Source organism: Enoplosus armatus, chromosome 8 (genome assembly GCF_043641665.1).
Source record: "Enoplosus armatus isolate fEnoArm2 chromosome 8, fEnoArm2.hap1, whole genome shotgun sequence".
Lineage (NCBI taxonomy): Eukaryota > Metazoa > Chordata > Actinopteri > Centrarchiformes > Enoplosidae > Enoplosus > Enoplosus armatus.
In genome coordinates this window covers 7423973-7437107 of record NC_092187.1, presented here as the reverse complement: position 1 = coordinate 7437107, position 13135 = coordinate 7423973, and the positions used below count along the sequence as shown (strand labels likewise).

Sequence of the window (13135 nt, the reverse complement as noted above, 5' to 3'; positions counted from 1 at the left end):
GGCTGAGGGGAGTAAATGCCAATACAAATTTCTCACTAGTCTAATACTTCATACAGGTAGAATAAATTATACCATGGCAACATACACACATGCCAAACAGAAAGCAGAACAAAACAAGCAGAGAAAGGACCAAGAGGTAAACAGGAGGGGAGGGGAGGGGGGTGAATGAACATATCTGTACATTTGATCCTTAATATTCTCCTTGGTTTGCTGTCAGTGAAAAAATATATATACACAAGGTAGAAGTTTAACACAGCCGTCATCCAAAGAGTTTCCATGGCTCTTGTGGAGGTGCAGAGATATTATAAGCCTCTGTATGAGACAGTGATGATCGCCCTCACCAACGGTATACATGGACACCAGCGTCCAGTGGGAATGGAAATGAACTCATCAAACTTTGCTCAGTTTCACGAGTTGCGGACTAAACACTGAGTCTGTCTGGAATGGCATAAAATACAGAACGAAGAGTGAAAGAAAGAAAAAGAAGAAAACTTTAATAATGCAGAAGCATATTTTGACTGTTCAAGTACTTTTTACGAGGGGAATGATGCGAAATGATTCTCTGGTTGGTCTCCATTTATCCTCCAGCCCATTAATCAGGATGTGGTTTCCTCTGAAGAAGAGAACACAAAGCTCTAATTGTTGGCCTCCTCGCAGCATTGTTGTACCTCTCCTGAGCAGTGCAGTGGTTCCTGTGGAGAGCATGGAGGAGTTTTCCCTTTGGTCAGTCCAGCTGATTAGAGCGATCACATCTCTGACTGCACTACACATCCTCAATGCAACCCTTTATGGAGCTGCTGCAGTTTGTAGTTTGTACTAGGATTTATTTTTAAACATATTTTAAGTGTTAAATAATTTGAATCAGTTTTGGCTATCCAACACATAAACTCTATATACCATAAATTATCTCCATTGAAAGCCAGGTAAAAAAAAGAAAAGACTCACTAAGAGTTTCTATTGTTAAGACAAATAATCTAATTATTTCCAGTCTTTTTTCATCGCAATGTACAATTAAACTGAATTTATCAAACCAAGAAGCATACATGGAGGAAGTGTTGAGTTTGTATCAACAGCAAAATTAAAACAGGGGAGGCCTTTTTTTCTAAAATATTATCATATACTTATGGGGGCATTGCAAATAAAGGCTTGGTGCTCTCTGCATGTTTCAACACATCAACAGTAGTGTTGTCATGGGCAGATTATAATAAAGACAATGACAGTAAACATTTTGCAGTTCTGCTCAATATGAACAGTCTGTTTGATATGTTGGAGATAAACATAATCCACACATTTCCCCAAGGAATGATAGTATGAAAGAGTTACTGTAGGAATTACATTTGTTAACTGAACAACACTGTTAACTGGTCCCATTGTAATTGCAGCTATGACCCATGTCTTATCTAAAGGGTAATTATGGACAGCTGGCGTGCCATAGTACTTTCCAGTGCTTAAATACAAGGAGTGGACATGAAATGAACTAGAATCAAAAGAAATGAAAATAAGGAAAAGAACTGTAATGATCGGTACCAAGCTGCCTGGAGAAATGTCCGGCTCCAACCGGGTGGGGAGTGATCGTCGCACTGAATGTCAGCTGCTCCGTCAGGAACTTGTTTGACCTCCAGCTAATGCTGAAGCTCTTCAGGAGGTCTTGTTGTTGATAAGAGGGAATGCAGTGTCAGAGCAGAGACATCTCTTCAGGAAGGGCTGAATTTGTCCATCAGTTTATCTCCCTCACACACACACACACACACACACACACACACACACACACACACACACACAAACACACAAACACAAACACAAACACACGCACACGTGGGTTCCTGAAGGCTGACACTCTTTTTGTTTTGAAGCTGCCAATATTTTGTGCTGATATTCAGTTTCTTTTAAGGTGACCTCTTTCACACACACAAAAAAAGAAGTATTTAGTTTTGTCCCAGCATTTCTTCTTAAGATGAAAAACAAACGCTCTAAAATAGTTTAAAACACTAAAACTCAGCCAGGAGCAAAGTGTCTAGTTGGGTTGCAAAGACAGCAGCTGAAACTCTTGTTTTTGCTAACCTCCACTGGTGTCAATTCTCACCGCCCGTCTGTGATGCTGTGTGTGTGGTCAGAAGTACAACAACACACTTGAATCTGAGGTAGCATTGGTGAGCCGTAATCAAATCATAAAACATATGTCAATGAATGAAACACAACAGCAGGGGACTTAGCAGAGTGACCTCCTTAAGGGAGCTTTTGACGTGCATTTAATGTCAATTCAATGATACAGTGAATGCAAACAGATGTGAAGTTAAAAACTTCACAAAAAAAATGTGCTTGGCATTCAGGATGACTTTAATACATAATTTTGCTGTTTGCTGACCCACAGAAGGAGCCGTTTTTCTATCCTTTACCTGTTTCAGTGTGGACAGAGACATTTGTGTCATCCTCACATGTAAACATGTAAACAGCATTTCGAGATTTCTGCTATAATGAGGACATTATCACTTCATAATAAACATCAGTCCCAGGTTTTGTGAAATATATTATATCAATAGCAAATCACATGTTATACTCTGGGTTCACATAGTAATTCTTTATGTCACCAGTTCATAGTTATCCAGTAATGTTAAATACAAAATTTGGTGTGATGTGAACAACAAATAAAACAACAATATTCCTTACAGTGCAAATCCTTGTTGAGGATTTGTTTGGTCCCGTGGGGAATGTTTAAAGCTTGGAGAAATAGTAACATCAAATAAAGTATAGAAAAGCTAAATATCAGCCCCACGTATAGTCAATCTATAACACACACATACACACACACACACACACACACACGTTCTGGGAGATTTGTATGGATGGTAGCAGGAGGTGTGAATTGTGCTGGTGACCAGGTGTCATGTTGTTTAAATATGTTAAGTGAGCGCTAGTAGGCCTGGCCAGTCTCGACCTGCAGCAGTCCCAGTACGGCCGAGTGGTCGGCCAGCTTCATCCTGCGCTGACTGGACAGGCTGACGTTCTTCGCCAGGTAATCCACAGCAGCTGGAGGGGACAGGAGACAGGAGGGAGAGTTCATGAGGATCAGCTGGAATCACCCTCAGCACTGTGACACCTTAAACATCTCAAAACATTCAAGCTTCCATTTTGCACACAACATGTTTTTCTGGCTGCTTCATTGCATTTTTTGTATCTTCTGGTTGGACATTTTGGGATCTTCACAAGAATTTACTAAAAAAACTTCTGTGAGTGTGAACATAGCAAACATGTTGGTATTGATGCGTCTCACAGTAGGATGCAAGGTGAACAAAACATCTGATAAAAACAATGATACAGTGAACAGTTTGTCCCCCTCATATACTGTATTTCCTCCAATTGGGCCAATTTGTCACTTTCAGATTTCAAAATGCCAAAAACTGAGCATTGTTTTAATTTTTGTGAATAAGAAGCATCCAAGTGTATTGTGTGTGATAAAAATGTAATGAAGCACGGAGTTAATCCTTGCATTGAAAATTAAATAAGGAGCTATATGACGATGCTGAAATGGAGCAATGACATCTCTGAGTTATTGGCCTGTAAACACTGTGGAAACACCCAGAACGGATCACAGTTTGTAAAGCAGGCTGTCTGTTATAAATGTGTCATCTCTGAGCTGAGAAAAACCCTAATGACATCACTATGGCATCATCAGGGTTATTTTCATATTATACAACACAGGCTGAGTGGAGCTCACGATGATTAATGAACAGCAAAATCAGTGGATTTGCCCTTTTAAAGGTTCACACCTTTGTTCTTGCAGTTTCCACTGATTTCCATCCACAGTTCTGATCAGAGTCATTGTGGAAAGACGCTTTAGTGTTGTAGCCTGACATGAATAGTCCTTTTTATGGATGTCAACAGGTAGCAAAACACACAGGTATACAATAACATGCTATTTTGCATTCAATGTGAATATGATGTTAAATGATTGAATCCTCCTTCATACCAACAGATAATGTGTTAAAGGATAAGACTGTCTGACTTCCCTATCGTGCCTGTGGCATTCGTTCATACTGAAGACATCAATCTTTGAAAGTGGGTCACTAAATATAGTTTCATTCCAAAAAAAGTCTCATTCATATCCTAAAACAGCTAGAAATGTTACTCAGCAGGAGGAAATAGTGCATTAGTTGAGTTCTACTGTGTCCATACCAGTAAGGACATATTCTAAAATTAACATTAATTAACTTTGCACACCGACCATCAACCCCGGCAACCTCCCCTGTGTGGTACATGAACGCAGCACTTCCTGGATGGTAAAAATGTAGCCAGTGAACATAATCCAGGCAGCATTTATGTTTCCTCCAAATCTGGCAAAAACAAAGAAGTAGTACACAAACGTGATGTGTAAGAGGCCACGTTGTTTGGTGAGTATTTGGGGCAACAATGGAGCTCTATGGCACAGAGGAAGAAGATGTATCAGCCTGTGATACACGCACAATACTTGATACATTCACTGTTGCTTTGAGTCTGAACACGAGATTTATTGACTAGAAGACAAACATAGAATATCACCAGACTTACAATTTAACATTTATTATATTGTTGCAGAATTGTTTGTTGTATGTCCAATCATGCTGACTGACAAGAGGAAACTATGTCTGACAGACAGACAAAAGGAGCCACCAGCCAGAAAGACAGAGAGGCAGGTAGTCTCTAAAATAACTGTGGCTCTGCGAAAGCTGGCATTAATGCTCAGCATATTTTTCTCTTGGAGTGGTGGATGTTGCCCCTCCCTGGTTCAGCTGGTGATAACTTCTCTTTTATAGGGCAGGAGAGAGGAGGGCTGACAGCGGATGTGATGTGACATGGTGTGTTTGGGTGTGCATGAGTGTGTGTTGTGGCTATCTGGGGGAGATAAGTCAGGCTTGTCAGTTAGGATGCTAGCGTGCACAGAAAGGAAGCTGTCACTCTGTGCTGATGAATGAGAGAAAGAAGAGCACCTATGGGTGGGCAGGTCTGTCTGCCAAGATGCCAGTCACCCAGACAGCTAGTGGGGGAGCATCGTATGTGTGTGTGTGCATGTGTGTGTGTGTGTTTGTGTTTCACAAGGGTTTAGTGAGGCCCTCTAAAGGAAGCTGTTTTTCCTGTCAACCAGGTTTATACCTTAAATCCCTGTTGAGCAGTCACACTGAGAGTCCTCTGCCTCCCAGATAGAGCCTATCTGATAACACACACACATGCGCACATGCACAAACGCAGGTACACACACACACACACACATACACACACACACACACACACACACACACACACACACACACACACACACGCCTCAGCTATTTTGACAGTATGTACTTTAATCTGTCAGGAGCTTCCTGCAATAGAACAAGAGAAGAGTCAAATGTCTGAAGTAAACTGTTAAATCTGTCTGCAGGGGGGAGAGGTGGGGGTGGAGGCCCACAGCCAAACCACAAACTTCAAATCATAGAGGATCACAAGGAAAATCACAGCAATGATTTTGGTGAGTACAACGTTATCATAACTGATGGAAATGATGGACAAAACTAAAAGCCCACTTTGGAATAAATAAACCTGAATGATGTGTGGCAGCATCCTAGGAATTACGTCCATGTTGGACGATTCTGCGCCATTCAAGTAACATGCTCTTTATGTGGCTACACAGTGGATGGGCCTGCAGCACGTCTGACCGCCTTGCAGCAGAGTGGAGTTCACATCCTGTCACAGACCTGCAATCAACATTTGCCTTTTTATTAACTGTAGCCACCATCTTTCCCTAACCATAACCATACTGTAGTTGCGATGCAAGTGAGCGTTTGAAAAACTGGACATTTGTTTTACAGAAGCATTCTTGTCTGGTGATCGTGTTGAGCAGCCAGTAGGCTAACATAAAATGGGCGTATACAGCATAGTTTCCCTAATAATCACATTTATATTGGAGGAATCTGCAACGCTTATATCAATCTTTCCCAAACCAATCCCTGTTCACGTTGTAATAAACCTGAATTATGCTTTTACCATATTTTGTAAACCACATACTTGGAAATGAAATCCGAGGTTAACGTTACAGTTTATAATATATACTGGCCCTCATTCTTACTTCCAAAAAGGTGGCGGCAGTGGCCAAAGCTTAAATCACAAAAGAGAGCTTCATCTTGTGACGTTCTGCTACTGTGAATTCCAGGAGGAGGATTGTAGTGCAAAAGCATGCAAGTGTGGGAAAGCCAGGAAACGTTTTGGGCGTTTGTGCCCAATGAGCAAGTTTCATAGGAATGAATGGGGTGCCATCTTGGAACATGCTATCCAGTTCTATTAAGTTCCATCCAGGTATAATGGTCAAAACTCTGACAATAAGACACCGAATACCATTGGGCAAATGCGCGCTGTGGTTTTCATTGAGTTTGCAGCCGTAATGTGGGTGAATGCAGCAGCTGATTTACTAAGACAGCACCTCATTACACAGTCAGCCCCTGGACTGAACATGAAGGAGAGCTCATAGGTAAATAAATAATAATAACAATAAACTTTATTTATATAGCACCTTTCATACACAAAATGCAGCTCACAGTGCTCAGAAAATTAAAAAAGATAAGAGCAGGCAATTAAAGGAACTGTCGAAATATTAAAAAGAGGACGGAGGTAAAATAATAAACAAAATAAAGTAAAGATAAAGAATAAATTAAAGTAAAACTGTAATAATTAATATAAATGTATATATACCAGCAACAACAGCTATTAGCGTCACCATAACCACCATCATCATTTTAATAAGATTGAGCAGTCGTGAACATAATGAAGACATGGCAGCGGAGTAGTAACAATAGATTCTAGGTAAAAGCTAAAAAGGTTCATTTTTAACAGGAGCTTTGACTGATATTTCTGTCCTCGGATTCAGAGGCAGAGTTTGGCTCCAGAACTACAGAAAGCAGCTTCACCGAAAGTCTTTAAGATTCAAGTTTGATGAACGCAAACCACAACACATCATCCACTATTCATTTGCGATATTGTGTTCATTAACAACAGCCTAATTGCTTCATTGCTCTTTCTAATGATCAGTTTTTAGTTATATAAAAGCCTATATTTAATTCATGTTTATTTCCCCACTACAACCTGAGAATGACTACGTGACCTTAGTGAAGCCAGCAGAAAACATAATCAATCTCTGTTAACACGTCTCCCTTAAATGCAACGAGGAGAGCTATGCACACTGCAAACAACATGTAAACTGTGACTCCAGTCTGCTGCGTCTGTTTGATAAATACACCACGTGCGTTTGAGGCAGAATGTATCACATCTGTGCCTGAAAAACAGACACAAAGCTGTCTGTCCAGGACGGCTCTGCTTTTGTTAATCAAGAAGTGTGTTGTACCGAGGAGCTGCTGGCACACTTGGCATTTGGTATTTTTGAGCCACAGTACATGTTGGATGCACTTGCTGATACGGGGTGGGATTAGGTACAAGCATAGACTGTGTATAAAGATGGACGACATGATAGCTCCCCAAAAGTGAAGCCAAAACGTCTCGAGCGCCCCCTGGTGGCTGGCTGCAGTATAGGTCATAAACCCCGCCCCCTCCGTGTTAGCGGATGGGACATGGGCCAAACTACAATTTGGTTTTAATTAGTTATTTGATGCTATAAAAAGGGGGTGAGACTTCTTGGTTGACAGCTGTGATTGACTGTGGTGTGCTCATGATTGGGTCGGGCGGGTGTATGGGCGGGACCTCGATACCGCAGCTCCACTCACCGATCACCACTGCGCAGACTCTGGCTCCAAATGACATCACCAGCGCAAGATGGCGGCGGCCGTATCCGGGATATTTTGGCTTCATTTTTGTACAGTGGGAGGAGACGCGTCGTCCATCTTTACATACAGTCTGTGGGTACAACCCATTGTCCCATTGAATACATGAAATTCACCACTACAACATTTAACCCTGAGTCACTCACTAAATGATATATCAGTTAGGGACAGGGATCATAAAACAGACATGTGTTGTTGGTTAGTCTGAACTAGCAGCACTCACTCTGGCCGTACTGACTGTACTGGTATCCGGCGGCAGCCACAGCTGGGTCCATGCTGTAGCCGGTGGTGCTGTATGTGGGGGGGCAGTAGGACTGGGATGACGGAAGGCTGTCCACCGTCTTGATGGAGGCCTCGGCTGAACGCTGGCTGCAGCTGGCTGAGATGCCGTTGGATGGAGAGGAGTCCAAGGCGCTGTGGAGCGGTGAGATGGAGAAGTCGTGTTGTGGCTGTGAGGAAACGCCGCTGGGGTTACTCAGGATGCTCATCACCTGCAGGCAGAGGAGAAGATGCTGTCAGCAGGCTTCTTCTGTCCAACACTTTGGTACACAGCAAGACATCACAACATACTGCTCAGAATACTCATGACAATCATTTTAAATGATGCTGGTGATCACCTTTGGTGCCACCAAAGTATCAATGTTGCTCACAAAGATATCTCATTATCTAACAGGCAGATTGCCCTGAAATCTGATGATGACATACATTCTCCCCAGAGGACGAACCCTTTTGATTGTAATGACCACATGGCTTTTTCTCAAGTGCTACCTTCTGGGCAAACTTAAAATGTTAAAATGCCACACTTCCGGTGAGGCTTTAAGAATAATTAAGTGTTCATTATGTGTGGGCTTTGGTGATAATACCAGCCAATTTCTAAGATCAAGGAGTGGGACAAGACACAGAGATGTCACCTTTATAGAGAGACACCGTGTTCCCAGATCTCAGCAATTACTTTGTTGAGTACAAAGTTTTGATAAAAATGATGACAAAACTACAAAGATAACGCCCAAGAATCAACAAATGAGTTAAATTCGGCCTACAGGAGGAGTTGGGTTACAGGAGACCACCAAGACCAGCAAGTGAGCGGCTGGGGTAGTCAAGCTAGCATTACTGCTAATGAGTAATGAGCTAATGGGCTAGGAGAATCATTAAGCATCCCTACCACGCGGATAACGGCCCTTTCTCCCTGCTGCGGTCGGGAAGAAGCTACCGGATACACCAATCCAGCACTGAGAGGCTCAGGAAGAGCTTCTGCCCTCAGGCCAATGGGATCCTAAATGAAGTCACTGCATTGATTATTGATTATAGTGGCATTGAGTTGTGTCCTCTTCATTATCTCATTCTGAACTCAGTTGCTGACAGACACATTAAAGAAACTCTCAAAACATGCTGCAATGATACCATTTTAGTCAAGAAATTAGAAACTTAAGTATAAAAAGTGATCCTTGAATGTGGTTTTCATAATTAATAAGTTAACTAATTGATTAACTAGAAGTTACGCATGGATCTAATGTCATATTTAGGAGGTGAGATTGAATTGTTATGAGTCTATAGTTTGTTTCTCTCATGATCATCGTTTCTACATTTGAAGATTTCTACATTGTTTGAATCAGACAGGCTGCAGGTTGATGAAAAAGTGTTTGTGTTTTTTCCCCTTTATTGTATGGTTTTACTGGTCTTCTGAGGACAGTTGTGTTATGGGCGTCTTCACTGGAGCCTTGCTAATTGTTGGTAACTTGTAGTGGTCCGTTGAGAGTCTCCTGCTGCGTTAATAAATGCCTTAATCAAGCTACTAACTTCATCAGGATATTCACTGTTATTAAAGTTATTGTGTGTGTGTGTGTGTGTGTGTGTGTGTGTGTAAATATGACTTGCACAGATTGAAACATTTGTTTTACAAATTAAAATAGTTTGGTTATTTATTCAAATTAAGTTGTAGATTATAATTTGACATGTTGTCAGCCTTTTGTCAGTTTTCTTTGTTTTGAGACAGTGATTTCATTTCATTTTGAAGTGGGGCCTTGAAAACCTGGTGGGCCTGGTAGTGGTGGTTCAGCTTCAGAGAGAAAAGAGAGAGAGAGAGAGGAGAGAAAACGAGTGGCAGAGTGACATAGTTAGAGACGCAGAAAGGGGGTAAAGCCTCCAGGACCCTGGGAGATGTCAAAGCTTGACTTGGGCGAGGAGGTGAGGGGTTTCCAACAGCCTGACACATCTATTCAGGGCAACAAGGAGGTGGCCTGTCACTGCGGAGCGGCCCATTGTGGTGCTTGAAAGTGGAAATTATTCAAATCTTCATATTTAGCATAAACTCACTGACTTCAATTAAAGGCGCTTGGATTACGGGGTGAAATATTTGGGCAACCATAATACAAGAAAGCAGCAGGGTTCCTCCCAGCAGCAGAGAGGAGCTGGAACATCGAGAAACGGTTTGTTCTTCACACTCAGGCCTGTGCTGATATTAGCTGATATATTGTGTAAAAAGCTTTCAACTCAAAGTGTTTCTCTCTTTGTTTAACAGTAACATTATCCTCAGAGGTCATTAAAGCCAGTCACGATCTGTTGTAGCCTATGTACAGAAAAATGCTGCCAAACAAAGTGAAATAAGTGTTGGTCTAGTGAGTTGGATTTAGACTTTCAATGTCATGTATCTATATTGATTAGATCTCAGTGTCCGAACTGGAGAGCCAGTGACTCTCTGTGACCATCACATTGAAGTGGGCCGACTGGCCTCCAGAGAGAATGAATCATCTACACTTCTACACACTACACTAACCCTTTACAGTAGGCTTCTAGGCAGCTTACTGTTATAAAGTTTGATGCATGGAGAAGTGTTTAATTTTTTTCTCTGATAAATGATTGTTGCTGACTGACACACACAGTAGGTTCACACTTCCGCGTGAAACATCTCTGTACATTACAGTCAAATGTGTGTATTTTTTTTTGCTGCAAAACAGAAGTATTGTTTTCAATGAATTATGAAAACTAAAACAGGGATATCGGGATATTAGACGCCTGTCCAATTCTTTTTTTCTGGTCTGTGAGGGGGTCCAGAAAAATAAGGTAATCTCATGTCTGTGTGTTAGTACAGTGCTGGAATCAGGACGTGGTTAGCCTAGCTTAGCATAAACACTGGAAGCAGGAGGAAACAGCTAGCCTGGCTCTGTCCAAAGTTTATTAATACACCTACCAGCACCACTAAAGCTCACCGATAGCTAATGCTTGAAAAAGAATGTAAGACGTGTGGAAGTCTGCAGAAAAGCTGTCATTGATAGTCTTCAGGCAGGTGGAGAGCGTATGCATGACCTATGGCCTCAGATTTAAATATAATGGTCTCTTTGTACTGAGCCCTGGTCAGTAACATCACAACAGAAGAAGACACACAGAGGGATGCTGTGTGTCTTCTTCAGTTGTGATGTTACTGGAGGCGTCCTGAGAGCTGAGGTATCAGACAGGACAGACTCATATATATACGATTCATCTGGAAATCCATTCTTTCAACTTCTAAGAAGCAGCTCGTAGCAGTAAATGACGAAGTGTGAAGTGTAAGTGAATACAATATGCATCCTTTCAGATAAATAAACATTTCAGACAAAGAGTTTGCCTTTTATATAATTTGATTGTCCTCAGCTGTTCTAATGAAGCCTTGTTTTGTTTGCGCTCATGTCAGAGGAAACCCTCTTCTTTGTTGGTGTCTAAGCTCAGTCTGCTTCTGCAGCTGCAGCCCACTGATAGCAGTCCTACTTACAGATACTGTAGCCAGGAGCAAATGCAGGGCTTCTTAAACATTCCCAGGAAGCCTTTCACAGAGACAATATCCACAAGGTGTCCAGCACAGCAATATGAATAAGCACAGTGTGGCAGGGCAGAAATCCACACTGAAGAATAATTGAATTAATTTCAATTACAACCTGGGTAATATTTCTGTGCTTTTGGTCATCATACCTTTGGATATTATACTCATCTAGTTCATAACTGAAATCTGAGGACACTGCAACAGGTTTGAACAGTTTCAACAATATATTTAATCTGCACTGAATGAAGGTGAAGGTGAAAGACGATACAAGCTACTAACTCACACCATACTGCTGATATTAGATGTTTCAATTAATCACTGCTATCCCCTCCCACACAGACCCCACTAAACTGAAAATGTACAGTGATGTAGGATGGAGCAGTTATAAGGAAGTTCAAACATAGCTAACTTTGTACGCAGTTTTGTGGAATTACATTACAACTTAGTGCAACGTGTCGTCCAACCACATCTAAAGGTGGAAACACAATGAAGCTCACTTTTAGACCGTCTCTCCTCATCACATTCATGGTGTTGCACTTGGTTGTTTACGCATTAAGTGACAGTAGTAGTGAAGAATGAAAACTTGAGAAGTTCAAACTCAGCTTACTTTCTCACCTCCACACATTTGCACAATCCCTGCATGAAGTCTGTTGGATGTTTCAAAAAGTTACAATAACTGCTGGATGCAGCCCCACCAGTTCTGACATCTCAAAGTTGTGGGGCCACGGGGTTTCAGACACTGTTGAATAATTCAACAAGCACTTTGTTTGAATCATACCTTAAGATATAAGTTCAATTTTACACCTTCCAAAAGTAGGTATAAGTCATTGCTTATTAAAACTGTGGTAATATACAGTACAGTTTATAATACAATGATTATAACTGAGAAATAAATATGATGGGTTGTCAGATTGTTTGGTTTCCTCTTGCACCACATTGTTAAATGTGACTACAGGTGTTGTGCTTTGTGGTACTAATAGCCTTATAATCATATTGATGTATTTCCCAGATCTCTGAAATACTGTTGGGATGTAAATGACGATTGCCAAAGCTTAGAAAACAGTACATATGTAGTTCAGCTGTGGTGTGTGTCTGCCCCCCCCCCCCCATTCAGACAGATTTCCAATCACAACCGTTTATCTAATGATCATTTTATACGATGACTGACAGAGGAGCGCAGTTGAGGCATTTTGGTAAACAACCAAGATGGCTCCACTGATGCGAAACATTCCACTATCGCGTCAGTATTAAACGAACTGGACGCTAGTTCACGTACAAAAGGTAAGTGTTGGCATCTAAAACATGTCATGCCAAAGTGTATTATGTTGAACTAGAAGCCATATGAATTTGATGTTTAATCTAGCTACTTAGCCTAGCAGCCTACCGCTACGTCACACGTTTTGTTGCTCTGATTCTGATCCGTCTAAAACAAGACATGCCCCATTAGCAAACATGATGAATAGCCAACAGGAAACCTTAAGGCTGTCACACAAAGTAACCAGGGGAGTAAACAAATGAGGGTATGTATCCATATAAATAATTATACAATACATAATGT

At 41.4% G+C, this 13135-nt stretch overlaps 1 protein-coding gene across 3 annotated transcripts in view; it reads right to left on the bottom strand.

Moving 5' to 3' along the window:
• Positions 1-2911: 2911 nt before the first annotated feature.
• LOC139289139 (paired box protein Pax-7-like) overlaps positions 2912-13135 on the bottom strand; it is a 52721-nt gene continuing 42497 nt past the window's right edge. For 2 of the 3 annotated variants that reach the window (XM_070910663.1, XM_070910664.1), the window contains exons 8-9: positions 8008-8275; positions 2912-3027 (exon numbers count right to left, since the gene is read on the bottom strand). In XM_070910663.1, coding sequence (XP_070766764.1) covers positions 2912-3027; positions 8008-8275 — 384 coding nt within the window. Of the gene's footprint in view, positions 3028-8001; positions 8276-13135 lie in introns of all 3 variants that reach the window. The other variant, XM_070910662.1, reaches the window with a different exon arrangement.